Source organism: Aotus nancymaae, unplaced genomic scaffold (assembly GCF_030222135.1).
Source record: "Aotus nancymaae isolate 86718 unplaced genomic scaffold, 86718_ANA_hifiasm-v0.15.2.pri h1tg000020l, whole genome shotgun sequence".
In the NCBI taxonomy this organism is placed as follows: Eukaryota; Metazoa; Chordata; class Mammalia; order Primates; family Aotidae; genus Aotus; species Aotus nancymaae.
In genome coordinates, this window is record NW_026988432.1 from 54,959,379 (window position 1) to 54,980,435 (window position 21,057).

The following is a 21,057-nucleotide window of genomic DNA, read 5'->3' on the forward strand; positions in this document are numbered from 1 at the left end:
TATCTATTCACCTATTGATGGGTACTTAGGTTGATTCCATATCTTGGCTACTGTGAATAGTGCTGCAGCAAACATGGGAGTGCAGCTATCTGTTGATTTTCTTTCTTTTGGGCATATACCCAGCAGTGGAATTACTGAATCATATGGAAGTTTTATGTTTAGTTTTTTGAGGAACCTCTATACCGTTCTCCGTAACGACTGCACTAATTTACATTCTCACAACAGTGTTTGAGGGTTCCCCTTTCTCCCAGCGGTTTTTGTTGCTGTTGTTTGTTTGTTTTGAGACAGAGTCTCGCTCTGTCGCCCAGGCTGGAGTGCAGTGGCATGATCTCAGCTCACTGCAGCCTCCACCTCCTGGGCTCAAGCAATCTTCCCACCTCAGCTTCCTGAGTAGCTGGGACACAGGTGCACGCCAGAAAGCCTTGCTAATTTTTGTATTTTTAGTAGAGATGGGGTTTCACCATATTGGCCAGGCTGGTCTCAAACTCCTGGCCTCAAGTGATCTGCCCACCTTAGCCTCCCAAAATGCTGGGATTACAGGCCTGAGCCACCACACTCAGCCACCAACATCTTTTGTTGCCTGTCTTTTTTATACAAGCCATTTTAACTGGGGTGAGATGATATCTCACTGTGGTTTTGATTTGCATTTCTCAGATAATTAGTGATGTTGAGCATTTTTTCATATACTTGTTGGCCATTTGTATGTCTTATTTTGAGAAATGTCTGTTTAGATTGTTTGCCCATTTTTTAGTTAGTTAGACAGTTTTTGGTTTTTTGCTATTGAGTTGTTTGAGCTATTTATATATTCTGGTTATTAATCCCTTTTTAGATGGATAGTTTGTAAATGTTTTCTTTTATTTTGTGGATTGTCTATTCACTTTGCGGACTGTTTCCTTTGCTCTACAGAAGCTTTTTAGCTTAAAGTAATCCTAATAGTCTATTTTTGCTTTGGTTGCCTGTGCTTTTGAGATGTTACACAAGAAATATTTGCTCCAACCAATGTCCTGGAGTATTTTCCCAATGCTTTCTTCTAGTAGTTTCATAGTTTCAGGTCTGGGATTCAAGTGTTTAATTCATTTCGGTTTGATTTTTGTGTATGATAAGAGATAGGGGTCTAGTCTCATTTTGCATAGAGTTATCCAGTTTTCCCAGCACCATTTCCTGAAAAGACAGTCCTTTCACATTGTAATTTCTTGGCAGCTTGGTCAAAGATGAGTTGGCTGTAAATGCATGGATTCATATCTGGTTTCTCTATTCTGTTCCATTGGTCTATGTGTCTGTTTTTATGCCAGTGACATGCTGTTTTGATTACTATAGCTTTGTAAAAAATTTTGAAGCCAGGTAGTGTGATGTCTCCTGCTTTATTTCTGTTCAGGATTTCTTTGGCTATTTGTTCTTTCATAGTTCCATAAACATTTTAGGATTCTTTTTCTGTTTCTGTAAGGAATGTTACTCATATTTTCATAGAAATGGCATTGAATCTGTAAATTGCTTTGAGTAGCATGGTCATTTTAACAATATTCATTCTTCCAACCCATGAGCATGGAATGTCTTCCCATTTGTGTGTGTGTGTGTGTATGTGTGTGTGTGTGTGTTTCCCCTTCTATTTCTTTCATCAATTTTATAGTTTTCCTTGTATAGATCTTTCACTACTTTTGTTTGATTGATTCTTAGGTATTTTATATTTTTTGTAGCTATTGTAAATAGGATTACTTTTTTGATTTTCCAGACTGTTTGCTGTTGGCATATAGAAATGCTACTGATTTTTGTATGTTGATTTTGTATCCTGCAACTTTACTGAATTCATGTATCAGTTTTAACATTTTTTTGGTGAAATTTTTAGGTTTTTCTAGGTATAAGATCATGTCATCTGTGAACAAGGCTAATTTAATTTAGTCTTCCTTTCCAATTTGGATGTCCTTTATTTATTTCTCTTGCCTAATTGCTCAGCCTTCAATTTTTCTCCATTCAGTACAATGTTTAGCCATGGGTTTGTCATAGATGACCTTTATTATTTTTAGGTATGTTCCTTCAGTACCCATCATAAAGGGATGCTAAATTTTATCAAATGCTTTTTCAGCATCTGTTAAAATAATCATGTTTTTTATCTTTGATTCTGTTAATATGATGTATCATGTTTATTGACTTGTATACTGTATGGCAGATGCACCTGACACCAGTAACTTAACCATACCCTGGGAATGACCCTATGGTCTGAGAGGAATGTGTGCTCAGACTTTCAAGCTAAGGGATCCAGGAGTGGCCAACCAGGAGATTCACTTCTTATGAAGGACTTTGATCCCCTGGGCCATTACTTGGAATATAGGACAGGCAAGGAAACGAGGCCCCTTTTTTGGATTAAATGGAGTATGCTAGGTTGGGGTTGCTACATGAAAATGCCATATAAACTGCATGCTTTTTTTTTTTTTTTTTGGAGACAGAGTCTCACTCTGTCACTCAGGATGGAGTGCAATGGCTCAATCTCGGCTCACTTCAACCTCTGCCTCCCAAGTTCAAGCGATTCTCCTGCCTCAGCCTCCTGAGTAGCTGGGACTACAGGCACAGGCCAACATGCCCAGCTAATTTTTGTATTTTTAGTAAAGATGGGGTTTCACTATGTTGGCTTGGCTGGTCTCCAACTCCTGACCTCATGATCCTCCCTCCACGGCCTCCCAAAGTGCTGGTATTTCAGGTGTGAGTCACCACACCCAGCCAAACTGCATGCTTTTTACAAACAGTAGTGGTACTCCTGTCTAGCCTGTCACCTCTGGACTGCCTTGTAAGTCCTCCATAAACCCTGTCTCATTTACTGGCTCCAGGTCTCTTTTGGGCCTCTAAGACACATCCCTTTTGGAGTCAGTAGGGGTCTGGCATGACACATATATTAAACCATCCTTGCATCCCTGGGATGAATTCACTTGATCATGGTGAATGATCTTTTTAATGTGTTGTACTTTGTAATATTTTCTTGAGGATTTTTGCATCTATGTTCAACAGGGATAATGACCTGCAGTTTTTTTATTATTGTTTCTTTGTCTGGTTTGGGTATCAGGGTGACATTGTTTGGCTCTGGGACCCCACCCAAATCTCACCTTGAATTCAAATAATCCTTAAGTGACAAGGGCGGTACCAGGTGGAGATAATTAAATCATGGGAGCCGTTTCTGCCATGCTGCTCTCATGTTAGTGAGTGAGCGAGTTCTCATGAGATCTGATGGCTTTATACAGGGCTTCCCCCTTTGCTTGGCACTCATTCTCCTGCCACCCGGTGAAGGGGTGCCTTCCACCATGATTATAAGTTTCCCGAGGCCTCCCCAGCGAGGGGGGAACTGTGAGTCAATTAAACCTCTTTACTTTATAAACTACCCGGTCTTGGGTATTTCTTCATAGCAGCCTGAGAACGAACTAATATACAAGGTAATGTTAGCCTCACAGAATTAGTTTGGACGTAGTCCCTCCTTTTCAATTTTTGGAAGATTTTAATTGGTATTAGTTACTCTTTTCAATGTTTGGTAGAATCCAGCAGTGAAGCCATCAGGTCCTTGGGCTTTTCTTTGATGGGAAACTTTATTAGGGTTTCAATCTCTTTACTTGTTATTGGTCTATTCAGGTTTTCTACTTCTTCACGGCTCAATCTTGGTAAGTTGTATGTGTCCGGGAATTTACTCCTTTCTTCTAGGCTTTCCAATTTGTTGGCTTATCATTATGCATAATATTCTCCAATGATCCTTTGTATTTGTGTGGTATCAGATGTTATGTCTCCTTTCTCATTTCTTATTTGGGTCTTCTCTCTTTTTCTTAGTCTAGCTAAAAGTCTGTCGATTTTATCTTTAAGAAACTTTTCATTTCATTCATCTTGTTTTTTTCCTAGTCTCAATTTCATGTATTTCAGTGCTGATCTTTATTATTTCTTTCCTTCTACAAATTTTGGGTTTGGTTTGTCTTTTCTTTGGGAAACTTAGTCCATTTATATTCCGTATTATTATTAAGAACTTACTATTGCCATTTTGTTTTCTGGTTGTTTTATAACTCCTCTCTTCCTTTCATCCTGTCTTCCTTTGTGGTTAAGTAATTCTCTCTGGTAATATGTTTTAATTTATTGCTACATTAAAATAAAAATGAATAAACAAAACTTTAAAATGTTTTTTTTCTCCGAAGACCTTCTACTAACACTTCTGGTAAGGCCAGTCTACTAGCACCAAATCCCCTCAATATTTGTTTCTCTTAGAAAGTCTTCACTTCTCCTTTACTTTTGAAGGATAATTTCACTAGATATAGAATTCTTATTGGTACTTTTTACTTTCAACGTTTTAATTATTTCCTTTTACTTTTGTTTGCATAGTTTCTGGAGAAGTTCAGTTTAATACTTACCTTTGCTCCTCTGTCAACAACAGAGCCCCTCCCTAACACCCCAACCCAAGTGGGGACTGCTTTCATGATTTTTTCTGTCTTTGATTTTCTGTACTTTGAATATGCAATAGTAATGTTTTGATTTTTAGTATTTATTCTGGTTGATATTCTCTAAGCTTCCTGGATCTGTGGTTTGGTGTCTATCATTAACTTTGGGATATTCAGTTGCTGTTGTTTCAAATGTTTCTTCTATTCCTTTTTTTTTTTTAATTAAAAAAATCTCTGACTGGGTGTGGTGGCTCATGCCTGTAATCCCAGCACTGGCAGGCAGATCACCTTTAGTCAGGAATTTGAGACCAATCTGGCCAACATTTCTACTAAAATACAAAAATTAGCTGGGTGTAGTAGTGGGCACCTGTAATCCTAGCTACTCGGAAGGCTGAGGCAGGAGAATCGCTTAACCTGGGAGGTGGAAGTTGCAGTGAGTGGAGAGTGTGCCATTGCACTCCAGCCTGGGTGAAAAGAGCAAAATTCCATCTCTAATAATAAATAAATAAAAAATAAAAAAATTTTCTGGCATTCCCATTTGTAGCATTTTTTATTTCAATAATCTTTTGATTCTTAGAGTTTCCATCTCTTTGTTTCTATTACCCAATTTTACTTTTTTTTTTTTTTTTTTTTTGAGACAGGGTCTTGCTCTGTTGCTCAGGCTGGAATGCAGCAGCACAATCATAGCTCACTGCAGCCTCAAACTCCTGGGCTCAAGTGATCCTCCTGCCTCAGCCTCCTGAGTAGTTAGGACTACAGACACATTATACAATACCTGGCTAATTTTTAAAAGAAAAAAAATTTTTTTTTTTTTTTTTGCAGTGACAGAGTCTTGCTGTGTTGTTCAAGCTGGTCTTGAACTTCTGGCCTCAAGCTATCCTCCCGCTTGGGCCTCCCAGTGCTGGAATTACCTGAATGAGCCACTATGCCTGGCCCATTACCCTTCTTTTTACAAGTTGTCCACTTTTTTCATCAGAGCTCATAGCATATTAATTGCTGCTGTTTTAAATTCCTACTTTGATAATTCCAAAATCTCTGTCATGCTTGCTGGTTCTAGTTCTCATGCTTGCTATGTCTCTTGGGCCTGTTTACCTTTTTTTTTTTTTTTTTTTTTGAGACGGAGTTTCGCTCGTTACCCATGCTGGAGTGCAATGGCGCGATCTCGGCTCACTGCAACCTCCACCTCCTGGGTTCAGGCAATTCTCCTGCCTCAGCCTCCTGAGTAGCTGGGATTACAGGCACGCGCCACCATGCCCAGCTAGTTTTTTGTATTAGTAGAGACGGGGTTTCACCATGTTGACCAGGATGGTCTCGATCTCTTGACCTCGTGATCCACCCGCCTCAGCCTCCCAAAGTGCTGGGATTACAGGCTTGAGCCACCGCGCCCGGCCTTACCTTTTAGTATCTCTTGTAATTTTTGTTGAAAGCTGCACTTAACAGGGCTGTGCGTGGTGGCTCATGGCTGTAACCTCAGCACTTTGGGGGCCATGGCAGCAGATTGCTTAAGCCCAGGAGCTCAAGATCAGCCTAGGAAACATGACAAAACCCCATCTTTACAAAAAAATTAGCCTGGCTTGGTGGTGCGTGCATATGGTTCCAGCTACTGGGGAACAGGTAAAGGCTCTCTGACTGGTTATCTATTTCTCTATTAAATTAGGATAACCTCACCTATAAAAGTATTTCCCAGGCTGAGCGAGGTGGCTCACGACTATAATCCCAGCACTTTGGGAGGTCAAGGTGGGCAGATCACAAAGTCTGGAGATCGAGACCATCCTGGCCAACATGATGAAACCCCATCTCTACTAAAAATACAAAAGTTAGCTGGGTGTGAGGGTGCACGCCTGTAGTCCCAGCTACTCATGAGGCTGAGGCAGGAAAATTGCTTGAACCCAGAAATCTGCCTTCAGAAAGTTCTGTAAATGCAGAGCCCCAGCATGAAGTGACACCTGCAGCCTGAATGCATTGCATCTGATTAGTTACGGGCAAACGCAGCACTGCCCCATGGCCTCCTTCACATGTCATCCATTCACTTAATGATGACCCCTGTTAGAGGTCTGGTCTTTCACTTTCAAATAAGGTCTATCACTCTTTTGTCCTTAATAAGATAAAAATGATTTTATCAACTAGTTTTGTTATAATAGAAAAACTATTTGCTATAATAGAAAACTATTTGTTATAATAGAAAAAATTATTCTTCAACAAATAATGTATCTGAGAGATCATTCTTGGTGTTCTATTTTAATCCAGATACTCATTATATCTCATAAACTCCTATGCACCCTTTAAATGTTTTGGTTTTTGTTGTTAAGATACAGGGTCTCACTGTGTCACTTAGGTTGAAGTGCAGTGGTGCAGTCTCAGCTCACTGCAGCCTTGACTTCCCAGGCTTGAGCAATCCTCCCACTTCAGCCCCCGAAATAGCTGGGAATACCGGTGTGCACAACTACACCTGGCTAATTTTTGTATTTTTTGTAGAGACAGGTTTTGTTGCCCAGGCTGGTCTCGAACTCCTGAGCTCAGGCAATCCACCCACCTCAGCCTTCCAAAGTGCTGGTATTACAGGCATGAGCCATAGCACCTGGCCTGAATGTTTTCATTGTCAATACATTTGGGAAATGTTGTGCTAGAAGACTATCAAATAATTTTAACCTCTGTGAAGAATGAAAAACTATCAGTGATAAAAAGTATAAAACAAGTTTTCTAAAATGTCTTTATTTTTAAAACCTATACAGTTCCAGTTTAGTAAAAAATATTGCCATGAAATATCTAATTATACAGCAACAGAAACAAAAAATACAGTTAATTAGAGGTTACTCAAAATAAATTCACAATTTTAAAGTTGGAATATATATGTTTTCTTCAAATAAACAAAAGATTTTTTTTTTCAGATGTTTTTCCTCTTAAACATCAGATACACATAATCTTTTGAACTGGAGCTAGACGGCCTCTCAATAATTTCAGAAATAAGTGCTTATATTAACATGGAAAAAATAACCCCCAAACCATACAATTACTGTTTTACTCATAAAACACTAAAAGCCAAATAGATCATTGCTTTAAAATATCTACCTCTTGAAAATGAAATCTACATCTGAGTTGTGAAGAGGAATAATCTTTTTTATAGAAAAAGTTGAATATTCCAGACTGATTAATTTACTTCCTATCAAATTTATCCTACTCGGACAATTTTCACGGTATGTCTTAATCCTGAAAGAATGTGAGGTGTTAAAATATGAAAAGCTTCTTTGGCCCTTTAGATAGAGGTACCTTAATTGTAAACAATTGCATTGAGAGCCTTCTAGATGTGGACACTTACGTTGAGTTGGAGATGTACATCCTTGTTTCTTAAAGACATGGTAATTTCCTTTTCAATAATAACAAGCTTTTTAATGTATAGTGATTTGTTTTTAAATGCTTTAAAAATCAAAATGCATGTATACTACTATAAAAGAATAATTCTCAAAAGATCAAATAAAAGCATATGATATTACACCATAGGTTTTATTAATGATAGATGTTTGCATTACTTTTAAAAGCTTAGCTCTTACTAAGTATCCTTTAACACAGCTCTTACTAAGTAGTATTCTTTAACAAAAGCTAATAAGCAAGAATCATTTGGCATACAGAAACTATATTCACAAACAAGGCTTTAATCCAATATTGAAAGCTAAAAAACTGGAAAAAATACAAAACACTGTATGAGTCAACTGAACTGTTATCACTGAATATACTGCATTTAGAATGACACAAACATACTGATCATAAAAACAGTTTTATGGATTTAGTCTACAAGACTAGCATTAACAATTACATGCAATTTGTGATTTCCTTTAAAAATAGTTTTTTAAAAAACAGAATCCATTTGAACAAAGGGTCTTTTTTTTCCTCATTTGAGGGGAAGACAATCTGTTTCCCAAACAGATCCTCCTTTCATACTAAAATAGCACACTGTGAGCTCGATCTCCTCTTCCCAGATGCTACTTATAGACGACTTTGCATAATAACTTATTAAGAATTACTTTTCTGGTAACAGTGTCATGGCCATAAGTAATCAGTTTTTAAAAACAAACATCAAGTGCAAATCTAGAAAACTTCCTTTAAAGAATTACCCAAACCCAGCACACATGCAGAGAATCACTATTAACAAGCTAAGCAGTATGACTTTAAAACGTGTATATAATGATACACGTGCACTAAAGACCATCTTTTAAAAAGTTTTAATAGTGTTGCCAACTTAATAATTCTTTCAAGGCACTGGAGAATTATGCAGATGGAGTTTCCAAAATATAACTGACAACTGCTTGAACTATTAAAAAGCCCTGAGTCAGAACTTTCAATAACTTCCTGAAATTATAGATGGCAGACAAAATGGTACGTTTGTTTATTTTATTTAAAAAAGAAAAAATAGGACCATTTTGATTTTTGGAGGAAATAAGTTGGGTTTATAAAACAAAATCATGCAGACTATACAGGAAAAGTAAAATATTCAGCATATTACCTTTCTTAGATATTTTGTACATGTCAATTATAACTTGAAGTTATGAATTTAGGCACCAAATTAATGTGACAAGTCACTTTCGCATGTACCTACTGCTTAAAGTCTCAACAAAACAAAAATGTCAATTTTAACCTCAGGTTCCCATTTCCTCTTTACTCACAAATAAGAATAAATGCTGGAAAAAATAATACTCTGACAGAAAAGGAGGTAGAAAATGCCAATGTAGCAATTTACAATTTTAATTCATCGGCTCCACTGTCTAGTTCACGTTTTTCTACCATAGTTTCACATACTACTACTAAGTAAACTAAGGCTCAAACTAAAGGATATTCCCCCTCTGTAGTAAAGTAATGTACACGTGAGACAGCATTAAAGTTTCCTCAAATTTAATGTTTTAAAGAAGTACAACTATCATTATTAATACCGCTATAGTTATATATATATATATATATATATATATATATATATGTTAAAGTTCCAAGGCTATATATGACTATCAAGTAATATCAGTAAGCATTCCTATCATAATATTCAAGCAAATGAAGTAACGTTGCCTTTTTGAGAGAAAAACGTATTTTGAAACTTTCACAAGCAGACGTAAAGACAGTTGACATTTCCAACAAGGCACACATAATTTATGAAAATCTATTACCTTCCCAATTTAGTACAAACTCAAAGCTAATCTAATTCTGATATTTAAAAATGTGCCTCTCCCCTCTGGCTCAAAATGAAATAACAAACCCTTCCAAGTAATAGACATTTAAAACTTACTCAATTTAATTGCTAACAATTCAGAGGAGGGACATGTTGTCCCTCCCCCAGATTTTAAGAACTTAATGTTTACTATGATCTTAGATCTTGCAAACACAAACGACTAAAGAATTCAGGTGTTTCTTGATTTATATAGAGTCAAAATTCTATTCCAATGGGAAGAAGACAAAACAGGGAGTTGTTTAATGGGTATGGAGTTTCAGTTTTGCAAGATGAAAAAGTTCTGGAGATCTGTTTCACAACAATGTAAATGTACTTATCACGGCTGAACTGTGCACTTTAGAAACAGTTAATATGGTAAATTTTATGAGTTTTTCATCACAATAAAAAATACAAAAAAAACTATTCAAAAATTCAATTTTTACACAAATTATTACTATAAAATATGTTAGACAAACTGATAGGATAAGTGCTTTTCCCAAGCTGTATTAAAGCCTATAATTTGGTGACATCTATATGATCCTCTTTTTTTCCCTCTACACTCAAACGCTGACTTTTCTTCCTACCTATTTAACCCCACTGCCCTGACCCTACCCTACCCCATCTCTAATTTTTTTCGTTCACGAATTTAGCTAATTCCTAGTCCAAAAAGGGTCCAGAATTCAGAATAGACAAACAGCAATTGGGCAACACATAGACTGTATGTTTCTACTATGAAAAAATGACCCAGCAAGCTTTGATAGTTGAACCAGACACATCTTAAGCAGCATGTATTTCAATATGCTAAAATGCTCTTACAGGCTAAAGCCATAAAAAAATAAATTTAAGAAATGTATTTCCAACATTAATTATCAATTAATTTTATGCTTCCATAGCTAGCTGGTCAATTTGCAATGTTCAAAGTTACAAATATCTTATGCATACTTTGGCCAGCTAAACTAAACATTAGTCTAATATATTCCTACACTAATACAAAATTATCTTTTCTTGAAAACCTTCTCTCAACAAAATTAAATATGTATATAGTATAAGCAGTAAGAATGTTAAATTATGTGAACAAATACCATTAGAATAGCACCATCTGTTAAGTTGTATGTGTGTGTTCTGAGTAACAAAGCTAACAATCTTTGAAGAATAAAGGAGAAAATAGTAGGGTGAGGGGTACAGAGAGGGAATTCAAACACTACTCAATGGCAACTCTTCTGAAACATTAGGAAATGTCATCAGGACCTTTGGATCTCTTCCTTTTAACTACAGATTCCTTAAAATACACAACTGCTGCACAATAAATTCTGAGTGTGCTAAGATGCCATTTTTACACTGTTGTGTATCTAATCCCTGAAGCCCAATAAATATGTTTTTGAATAAATGCATGTCAGTTTTTTTTAATGATTCTAAGAAAAGTAAAAGCTCTTTTGAGGCACAAGATAAAGAGGTTTAGGTAATGAGGAGGGTACAAACCTAACTGGAAAAGTACTAAGAGACATATAATAAGAGGTAGCAGATTCAGAGAACTGGAGAAGTCACTGAATGATGAAGTTCTTAATCTTATCTCTCACAAACCCAAAATAAATTTAAAGTAATTTTAGGTGATTGAAAACTTGAATAAAGAAGTATTTTCTATTCATGTAATAAACTTCAAGGTGATACAAATACAGAAAACCCACAAGTACTAGCACTAAAATTATAATGACATTATGATTTCTATAATAAAAGTTTATGTCAAATTCTTATAAAGGAAATAATTAAACTAGTCTGGAAGATGCTACTACCTTTTAGGAATCTGTTTTAGCTCAGAAAACAGAAAGGATTTGTTTAAGCAAAGTAGAGCTGGAGACCACATAATTCTCTGACTGGCCAAACTCTGCATGAGTCAGCCACATGCTCCCTCCTCACCAGGTGATCTAGTGGAAGGAGATGGGTGGCCCATGGCATGGAAGGAAAGGAAAACCTGACATGCTGTTTCATGTCTGCAAGAAGATAGTCTGTTTGTGTCTTTATGTGAACATCATCAGTCAGATGTTCTATCTTTTCATAACTTCAAAATAGTTTTAAAAACAGCCTCAGTGGCCCCTTATTAGATAACTGAGTAGAGTCTATATAAATTTTCAAATTTGAAATCTATAAAAATTTTACTGTTCTAAATGATAGCAGTTACTCAGCTAAACACAGACATGGAATTGTTGAGACTACAAAACCAGCCAGCAAAGCTCCCCATTGCTTTCACCAGGACTTGCAATGGCAGCAGCAATTGAACAGCCAGAAACAGTGTTATGAGGGCTAGAGACTTCATACTTTCAAATTTACTTGGTGTTGCATAAAAACTGAAGAAAAGCCAGCCAAATTTAAAGGAGGAAAAAAAACTACAAAAGAGGATAATGATTTTTAGGAAAAAGCTTATAAACAGCATATACTAGACACTATGTAAACAGCTGATATAATCTAGCAGCAATGAACTCCCAAACATTTATGTGTATATTTACTCAGGAGACAGTAAGATTACAAAGGAGATCATTCAAAGGAAAAAAAAATGATTAAATGCTCTAGAGTTAAAGTTTGTTAAAAAAAAAAAAAGTCTATAGGTAATCAGACATTTCTATAAATGCTCTGGTCACTCTTTCTAAAGTATTTGTAATTAGGTTATTGACCATATCTTGGATATTGTTGGCAGTTTAAATAATATCCTCATCTGTAGGTATACAGAGAGACTGTTTTCTTTACAGTAAAACTTACTATAAAGAAAAAGATCATGGAAGTAAGGCCTATAACGAAGACAGAATCAGTACACACTGTCAGAATTAACTGATACAAAGAACAAAAGATTGCTGCCTTTGGACAAGGTATTTTTTTTTTTGCAGATCACTGGGGTCCTATTCAGTACACCAGCAAAGCTAAATAGAACCTCAGAGGTCCAAATAGGGCAATGTCATTTCACTGGTCAGATCAAGTCTGGATAAGTAATCACAGAAAACCTGAAGTATACTTTTCACAGATTTTTTTTTAAAACACTGGCTGAACAAAATAGTGTATAAATTAATATAAGAAAGGCAACTGCTAGTGGTCAGTTAGCAGGTACTCTTACTGTTGTTTTTTTTTCTCTTCAGTTGCCCACTATTATTGCTTATTTTTCCCTTTCCTGTCTACCAGTCATCTTGAAACTGGTAATCTGATTCAAGTTAAACAAGATTTTCTAGATTCCTTTTGAATCTAGAAAATAAGCTAAATGCAAAGTCATTATTCCCTCATTTTATGCTTCCATTTACTCTATGAATTCAGAAAGAAATGTGGCTAACTTCCTGTTATCTTAAAAAAAAGCATCATCCCTTTGGTATTCCCTTAACTATGCGGAACTTGTACTCTAATTTTATAATTTACCATGTGACCTAATGATTTGACCTGCCCCTTTCATTTGATGATGACTTTTCAGAGAACCTGTATCAACTCATTGTGTAAAACCATGATGAAATGAAGGATAACTGATCACAAAGAATTATGTCTTTTGAGATCTAACAAATGTATAAACTAAGAGAAAAATGCAATTTTTTTAAAAAAGGATATCCTTAAAAAACTTTCCTCTTAGAAGCCAAAGATAAATTATCTATGAGCTACATGAATTTGATGTTTCAAATTTAAAACAAAAACAAAAAACACATTTCCAACACTGTTTTGTAGGGTTTTTTTGTTCTGGTACATTTACAGCCCAATTATACTCTAGTAAAGAAACTATGACATTAGAAATTAACTCATCAGAACTTCCAACTAGATTAAAAGCCTCCTAAAATCTCATAACTAGATACATTAGCTAACAAAATACACTGTGTTTCTTAGTTAATACAAAAGAATCCTTCGTTCAATAGCCTTGCGACAGATAGGACATTCACTCATGCGATCTCCACAGAGCTGGCAGGTTCCATGACCACAGAGGAAAATCATGTTCTTCAGACGATCCAGACACACAGGGCACATTGTCTGTAATGTGAGATAACAAAGTAATAAATTAGACACTTTATATTCAGAAAGTGACAGACTGTTACATATCATTAATTTTGTTTAGTTGTTTTAGTCGAATAATATTTTCGTGCTTTTGAAAAATTTTTTTAACATTTTTAAATAGTTAAAATGTCATCCCTATGAAATAGAAACACTGGTTATACTGTCAGGATAGTATAAAAGGTGCTATATAAGATTAAAAACTATTAATATATGAAACATAGCCAGGTGTGGTGGCTCACACCTGTTCAAGAATCACTTGAACCTGGGAGGTAGAGATGGCAGTGAGCCAAGATCACGCAACTGTGATAGAGACAGGAGGCAGAGAAATTCTAGGCAGACGGGGCGGGTCTCCAGTGAAACCCCACCTTTGAGCTGAAAAGCCTGAGTGAGACCCACAGCCCAAAGAGAACTTCTATCCCTGTTTCCCCACTCTCTCCCAACTGGTTCCTTCTTTCTTTCTTTCTTTCTTTCTTTTTTTTTTTTTTTGAGATGGAATCTCACTCTGTCTTGTTGCCAGGCTGGAGTGCAGCGGTGGGATCTTGGCTCACTGCAACCTCCATCTCCCAGGTTCAAGCAATTCTCCTGCCTTAGCCTCCCAAATAGCTGCAACTACAGGCATGCGCTAATTTTTTTGTATTTTTAGTAGAGACAGGGTTTCACCATGTTGGCCAGGGCGGTCTCAGTCTCCTGACCTCGTGATCTGCCCACCTCAGACTCCCAGAGTGCTAGGATTACAGGCATGAGCCACTGCATCGGCCCAACTGGTTCTTTCTAAATAACATCTTTTTACCAATCAATTGTTGCCTTTTCCAGAACTACCCACAGTCTGCCCTGCCCTGCCCACTCTCATCCTGTGCCTATAAAGGCCCCAAACTCAGTTGGTAGAGGGGAGAGCGGCAACTTGACTTCAGAGGGATGGCTTGACTTCAGGAGAGATGGCTTGACTTCAGGGAAGAGACAGCTGGCCTTCCAGGGAAGATTACCTGCCCGTCCTGTCCCCTCTCCAGTTCCCCTCTCTGCTGAGAGCCATTTTCACTGCTTAATAAAAGTCTCCGCCTTCACCATCCTTCAAGTGTCCAGGCAACTTCATTCTTCTTGGACACTGAACAAGAGCTCAGGATACACTGAGTGTGTGTACCCAAAATAAGGCTGTTACATTGGCCCTTTGCTCTTCCGCCCAGAGGAGGGCAGCCACGCCACACGATAAGGCAAGGAGCCAAATGAGCTGATGATAAAACAGCTGTCCCTCAGGGGCTTTGGGGCCACAGGCACTCCCACCTGGGTCACTGAAGCATGGATCCTGCAATTGCTCATTCACGTGCTCCCTCCCACAAGCAGTTGAGGACAATGGCCAAATAAACCGGGCATCCCTGTCGCAAGTCCAACACAGGGGTTAAGAAAAATCCTGCATCAACTGCTTTCCAGCCTGAGTGACAGAGCAAGTCTCTGTCTCCAAAAAAAAAAAAAAAAAAAAACCAAAAACAAAAACCCCACACCCACAAAACAAACAAAAACCTATATAAAACAAAAGATGCAAATACCAAAACATAATAGGAAATGGATGAAAATAGCTCCATTCAGTCTAACTGAAATTCCCTGAATCTAGGTACTCAGCTGCTCTTGCATAGAAAGAAGGCGATGTATCAAGCAACACATATTGTGGGGTGGGGAGCAATGCTGAGAAATAGCTAAGAACATTTGTCAGGCACTATGCTAGCCAGATAGGATACAATCTGAGTCCTGGTATCCTACCCATTTGGAAAATAAGGAAACTAGGCTCAGTGGGATTTAAAACCTTCCTCAAAGCAAGCCCTAGTGTGAACTCAGGGCCACAGAGTTCTTGCTCTCAGACACTGTGCTGCACTGTAGTACTATCAATGTAGATTCCACTGAATTAAAACCAATAAGCCTTAGTTACATATTAACAAATGTAAATTTTGTTAACTTGAAAGAATATAGAAGTATATCAGGTATGTCTGTGAAATATTTATTCACAAAGCACATTTTATATTTATAAAATCATACTTTGCCTTAATATGTTATAATACTTCTTTGTAAATTATGGCTTTCCCAAATAACATGGAAATGAAATACTTAAAAAGAAATGTCTTCATTAATAAACTAGGCCTAAAGCCTATATGACATGTTGTTACCAGCTGTTACCAACTTTGAGAATATCTGAGATCACTGTAAAAGGAACTGTAGCCTAAATTGTTAGCTCCACTCCTCCAAAGCATACTGTCACATTTCTGTCCTAAAGTTTTGAGAAGCAAAGTTGTAGAAAATCCCATCTTTTTGGATTTTAAAAAGCCAGTCAGGTGCAGTAGCTCATGCTTGTAATCCCAACACTTTGGGAGGCCAAGGAAAGAGGATCGCTTGAGCCCAGGAATTCCAAACCAACTTAGGCAACACAGACACTATCTCTACAAAAAAAAACAATAAATTAGCCAGGTGTGGCAGAACATGCCTGTAGTCCCAGCAACTTGGAAGGTTAAGGTGGGAGAATTGCTTGAGCCCAGGAGTTTTCAGTATGCAGTGAGCCAAGATTGTGCCATTGCACTCAAGCCTGGGTTGACAGAGTAAGATCCTGTCCCAAAAAAAAAAAAAAGCAAAACAGATTTGCAATGACATTAATAGTTTCATGTCCATTAAATTTTCAAGAGGTCTTTGTAATATTGAATAATTCTTATTTCCAAAAGTAGATACATCTGTGCAGCCTCTGTTAAGCTAACTTTGAGACTAGTATATCCTTCATAACAAGTTAAACTTTATCTGTTAAAGACATATTGGGAAAACAGACTGGAGATTTAAATGAAGAGAGTTATTCAGATGTTTTCTGCTTTTTTTTTTTTTATTTGTTTTTTGAGACAGAGAGTCTGGCTCTGTCACCAGGCTGGGGTGCAGTGGCACAATTTTGGCTCACTGCAACCTCCGCCTCCAGATTCAAGCAATTCTCCTGCCTCAGCCTCTCGAGTAGCTGGGACTACAGGCGTGCACCACCATGCCCAACTAATTTTTGTATTTTTAGCAGATATGGGGTTTCAGCATATTGGCCAGGATGATCTCAATCTCCTGACCTCATGATCTGCCCACCTCCACCTCCCAAAGTGCTAGGATTACAGGCATGAGCCACTGCACCTGGCCATTTGTTTTTTTAAATAACCTTGAAGGGAGTCCCTATAAGAAATCCCATCATTCCTCATAAAATGAGTTGTGTTAAAACTGTTTAAATGCTTTAGTGATAAAATATGGTGATGAGGATTATTTAAGGAAGAATAAACTTCTGTAGAAAGCTAAACTTTGGATATAGTAGAGATGAATTATTCTTTTAGGATCCATATAGGGTTCAATAAGTGTCACTATTCAGGTTAAGAACAATTTAAATTCACAATTAGAATATAAAATGCTTTTTACGGAAGACATGTTCAAAAATCAGCTTATCATTCTGTAGATGTCTCATGGGAAAGGAATCAAGATCCTAAGAGCTTCAATTTTTAAAAAATGTCTTATTTTATATTAGAACTAGCCAAATATGTTCCAAACTCCATTAAGAACCTTTAAATTAATACTGATCTTTCCTTATTCACTCTATAACAAGTATTGCTAGGTGTTGGATTGCAAAAAAAAAGCTGGCCCAATCATAGAGTTTTCATCTCTTCAGATGGAGGTTTAAATGCCTAATAAATTCATACATTCAATTCTTTCCCCTAACCTCCTATAAAGAGATGGTTTCTCATTCTGCTGTCTGGGCTGGAGTGTAGTAGCACTGTCATAACTCATTTCAGCCTTGAACTCCTAGGCCCCAGTCATTCTCCTGCCTCAGTCTCGAGCAGCTAGGACTCCAGGCATGTGGCACCATACCCGCTGATTTATTTTAAAGATTTTTGTAGAGACAGGGTCTTGTTATGTTGCTCAGGCTGATCTAAAACTCCTGGGCTGGAACAATCCTCCTGCCTCAGCATGTTGAGCAGCTGGGATTACAGACACACACCACTGCAACTGACCAATTCTTAATTAGTTATCACAAGGGTCATTAGTTATCCTGAGTCACTAACTACTAACTATGTTATTTTCTTATAAATCCAGATAGAAAACACAGGAGTGATGACTCTAACAATTACATGGCAATACTGATGTGATTGGCCAAACCAAAAAACTGCTAAAGCCTATGAATCAGATTTAGTCACTTGGTCAAATGGTAAGATATGGCCAAAAAAAAAAGGCTTGCTTTCTTAACAAACCTACAAGTTTTTGCTATTTTTTCTTTATCTTATTGTTGCTTTTATTAAATATTAGGTAGATATAAAAGAGTACATTTGTTGACATGTATAAGATGTAAAGAACTGCTAGGAATGATGGCTCACGCCTGTAATCTCAGCACTTTGGGTGGCCAAGTTGGATAGATCACTTGAGGCCAGGAGTTCTAGACCAGCCTAGGCACCATGGCAAAACCCTATTTCTACTAAAAATACAAAAATTAGCTGAGCATGGTGGTGTGTACCCATAGTCCCAGCTATTTGGGAGGCTGAGACACAAGAATCACTTGAATCGGGGAGGCAAAAGCTCTGTGAGCCAAGATCGCCCCACTGCACTCCAGCCTGGGCGACAGAGTGAGACTCTGTCTAAGGGAAAATAAATAAATATAAAAATGAAAAGACAGCCAGGCACAGTGGCTCACACCTGTAATCCCAGCACTTTGGGAGGCCGAGGCAGGCAGATCATGAGGTCAGGAGTTGAAGACCAGCCTAACCAACATGGTGAAACCCCAACTCTACTAAAAATACAAAAAATTAACTGGGCATGGTGGTGCATGCCTGTAATCCCAGCTACTCAGGAGGCGAAGGCAGGAGAATCACTTGAACCTGGGAGGCAGAGGTTGCAGTGAGCTGAGATCATGTCATTGCACTCCAGCCTGGGCAACAAGAGCAAAACCCCATCTCAAAATAAAATAAAATAAAATAAAAAAGACATAAAAAGAACATAACCAGCACCCAGTTTAAAGTATGGAATGTTACTCTTATCTTTGAAGCCTCTCTATAAATCCTCCCCAATCCCTTCCATGTACCCCTCACTGATGACTACTATTGTGAATTTTGCGTTGTCTTTCCCCTGCTTTTCTTTATGGTGCCTATGCGTATGTGCACATTTTTCCTTTCTTTTTTTTTTTGAGACAGAGTCTCTCTTTGTTGCCCAGTCTGGAGTGCAGTGACGCAATCTTGGCTCACTGAAACCTCCACTTCCCAGGTTCAAGCAATTATCCTGCCTCAGCCTCCTGAGTAGCTGAGATTACAGGCGCCCATCACCACACCTGGCTAACTTTTATATTTTCAGTAGAGATGGCGTTTCGCCATATTGGCCAGGCTGACCTTGAACTCCTGACCTCAAGTGATACACCTGCCTCGGCCTCCCAAAGTGCTGGGATTACAGGCGTGACCCACCACGCCCAGCCCATTTCTATTAAAGTATTATACATATATAGAAATGTTCATGACTCATAAGTGTACAGTTTAATAAAGTTCACAAACTGATCAAACTCATGCATCTGGTACTCAGCTCAAGAAAGAGAGCATCCAGACTCTAGAAAGTTCCCTTGTGCCCCTTCCCAGCCATCTCTTGCCAAGAAAACCACTATCCTTGACTTTTTTTTTCATCTTTTTTTTTTTTTTGAGATGGGGTCTCACTCTGTCACCCAGGCTGGAGTGCAGTGGCATGATCACAGCTCACTATAGCCTCAATCATCCAGGTTCAAGCAATCCTCCCACCTCAGACTCCAAGTAATGGAGAGGTCACCACAACCAACTAATTTTTTTTAAATTATTATTTATAGAGTTGAGGTCTCACTATGTTGCCCAGACTGGTCTTGAACTCCTGGGCTCAAGAAATCCCCCTACCTCAGCCTCCCAAAGTGCTGAGATTGCAGGCATGAGCCACTGCACCTGGACTACCTTCAACTGTTAATACCATTTGTATGGGTTTTTTCCAAGTTTATATTCCCAAACAATAACCTGTTCCATTTTATTAGATATGACAAACTGTCTTCCAAAGTATTTCTACTAATATATATTCCCACCAACAATGTATGTTATGGCTGCTACATATTCTGCCTAACACTTGATACTGAAATGTCTTTAACATTTTCCTCAATCTAATATGTATGAAAAAGAACTTCATTGTGGTTTCAGTGTTCATTTCCTGATCACTAATGTGGTTGGACCATTTTTTCATGTTCATTGGTCATTTGTGTGTTACCTATTTTGGAAAGTACCTGATTAAACCTTTTAATCAGATTATTACTCATTGCAAATATTCAAATAATACAAGTGATACACTAATATAAACCATGCTTACTACAGAAACACTAGTAGTTTTATGGAAAAATATTCAGTGTCAATCACAGCATCACTATTTACATGAAATCATTATTACCTGCTCTTTAATGTCTTGTAACTGTTGCTGCAACTTTTGCACATCTGCATTGACATTGGTATTATCCTTGTCCTTTTGTAACACTGGAATATTCCCACTTGCTATAATACAGATTTAAAAAGATTTTTGGTTATTATTGCTTTGACAGAATGACATTTTATTTATTAAATTATTACTGTTTTATTTACTGAAAACATAAAATAATATTACAATCCTCTTTAAAAATTTTTCTCATACTTGGACAGCGGATACAGTAGTGACTTTCTGTTATACTCTTCCATTTATAAACTCCAAAAAGAAATTGTTGGTACATTTACTTCCAATTATATTTAAGTCAGCCAGAGCACAATCCACACACAAACTTCTGGGTTTTCCAAGGCTCTAGTGCTTCCTTTGGCAGGCTCACCAATACATTTTATGTTTGTTTCCTCTGCTCCTGTACCATATGAACCAAGAACGTAGCCAGCAGGGATTTGGCCAACTTTGGCAGCAATTATTATCTTAAAGTCTCTAGATGATTTTTATGAGAACGTACAAAAATCTAGCCTCCTTTCTTTATGACTCAACTTCCTTGTTATTACTGATCTGAGATGAGGAACTCAAGAAATGCCATCATCCGTAGTATGCAAACACGGAGGGAAATCTTTGATTTCACTTTTCTTACTCTCTAGATTCTTGGTCCTTTATTCTAGTTAATCTGTCCCTGAGATTTTTATTCTGTTCTATGTGTGATAAAGACAAAAGTCTCAGGTGGAAGTTGCTATACACTGATGCTCTTCCTCATCTGCTCATAAAACATGTTCACAGAACAAAGAAATCAAAGAAACCATTCAGCTAGTATCTAGTGCAAAGACAAAAAATACTTTGAAACAGCTGTACTATTGAAAATGTTGATAGCAAATCATTTATTTTTCATTTTTCCACCCTTTCACTGTTACATTTCTGTTTATCTATAGTTACTCTGTTCCAAATAATTACCATTCCATAAAATATTTAAATGAAGAAAATAAACCTGTTGCATAAAGGAAGCAG

General features: G+C 37.4%; 1 protein-coding gene across 1 annotated transcript in view; it reads right to left on the reverse strand.

Moving 5' to 3' along the window:
• Nucleotides 1-7,089: 7,089 nt before the first annotated feature.
• MIB1 (MIB E3 ubiquitin protein ligase 1) overlaps nucleotides 7,090-21,057 on the reverse strand; it is a 146,176-nt gene continuing 132,208 nt past the window's right edge. The window contains exons 20-21 of the mRNA XM_012445029.2: nucleotides 20,026-20,126; nucleotides 7,090-13,575 (exon numbers count right to left, since the gene is read on the reverse strand). Coding sequence (XP_012300452.1) covers nucleotides 13,435-13,575; nucleotides 20,026-20,126 — 242 coding nt within the window. The 3' untranslated portion in view covers nucleotides 7,090-13,434. The remainder of the gene's footprint in view (nucleotides 13,576-20,025; nucleotides 20,127-21,057) is intronic.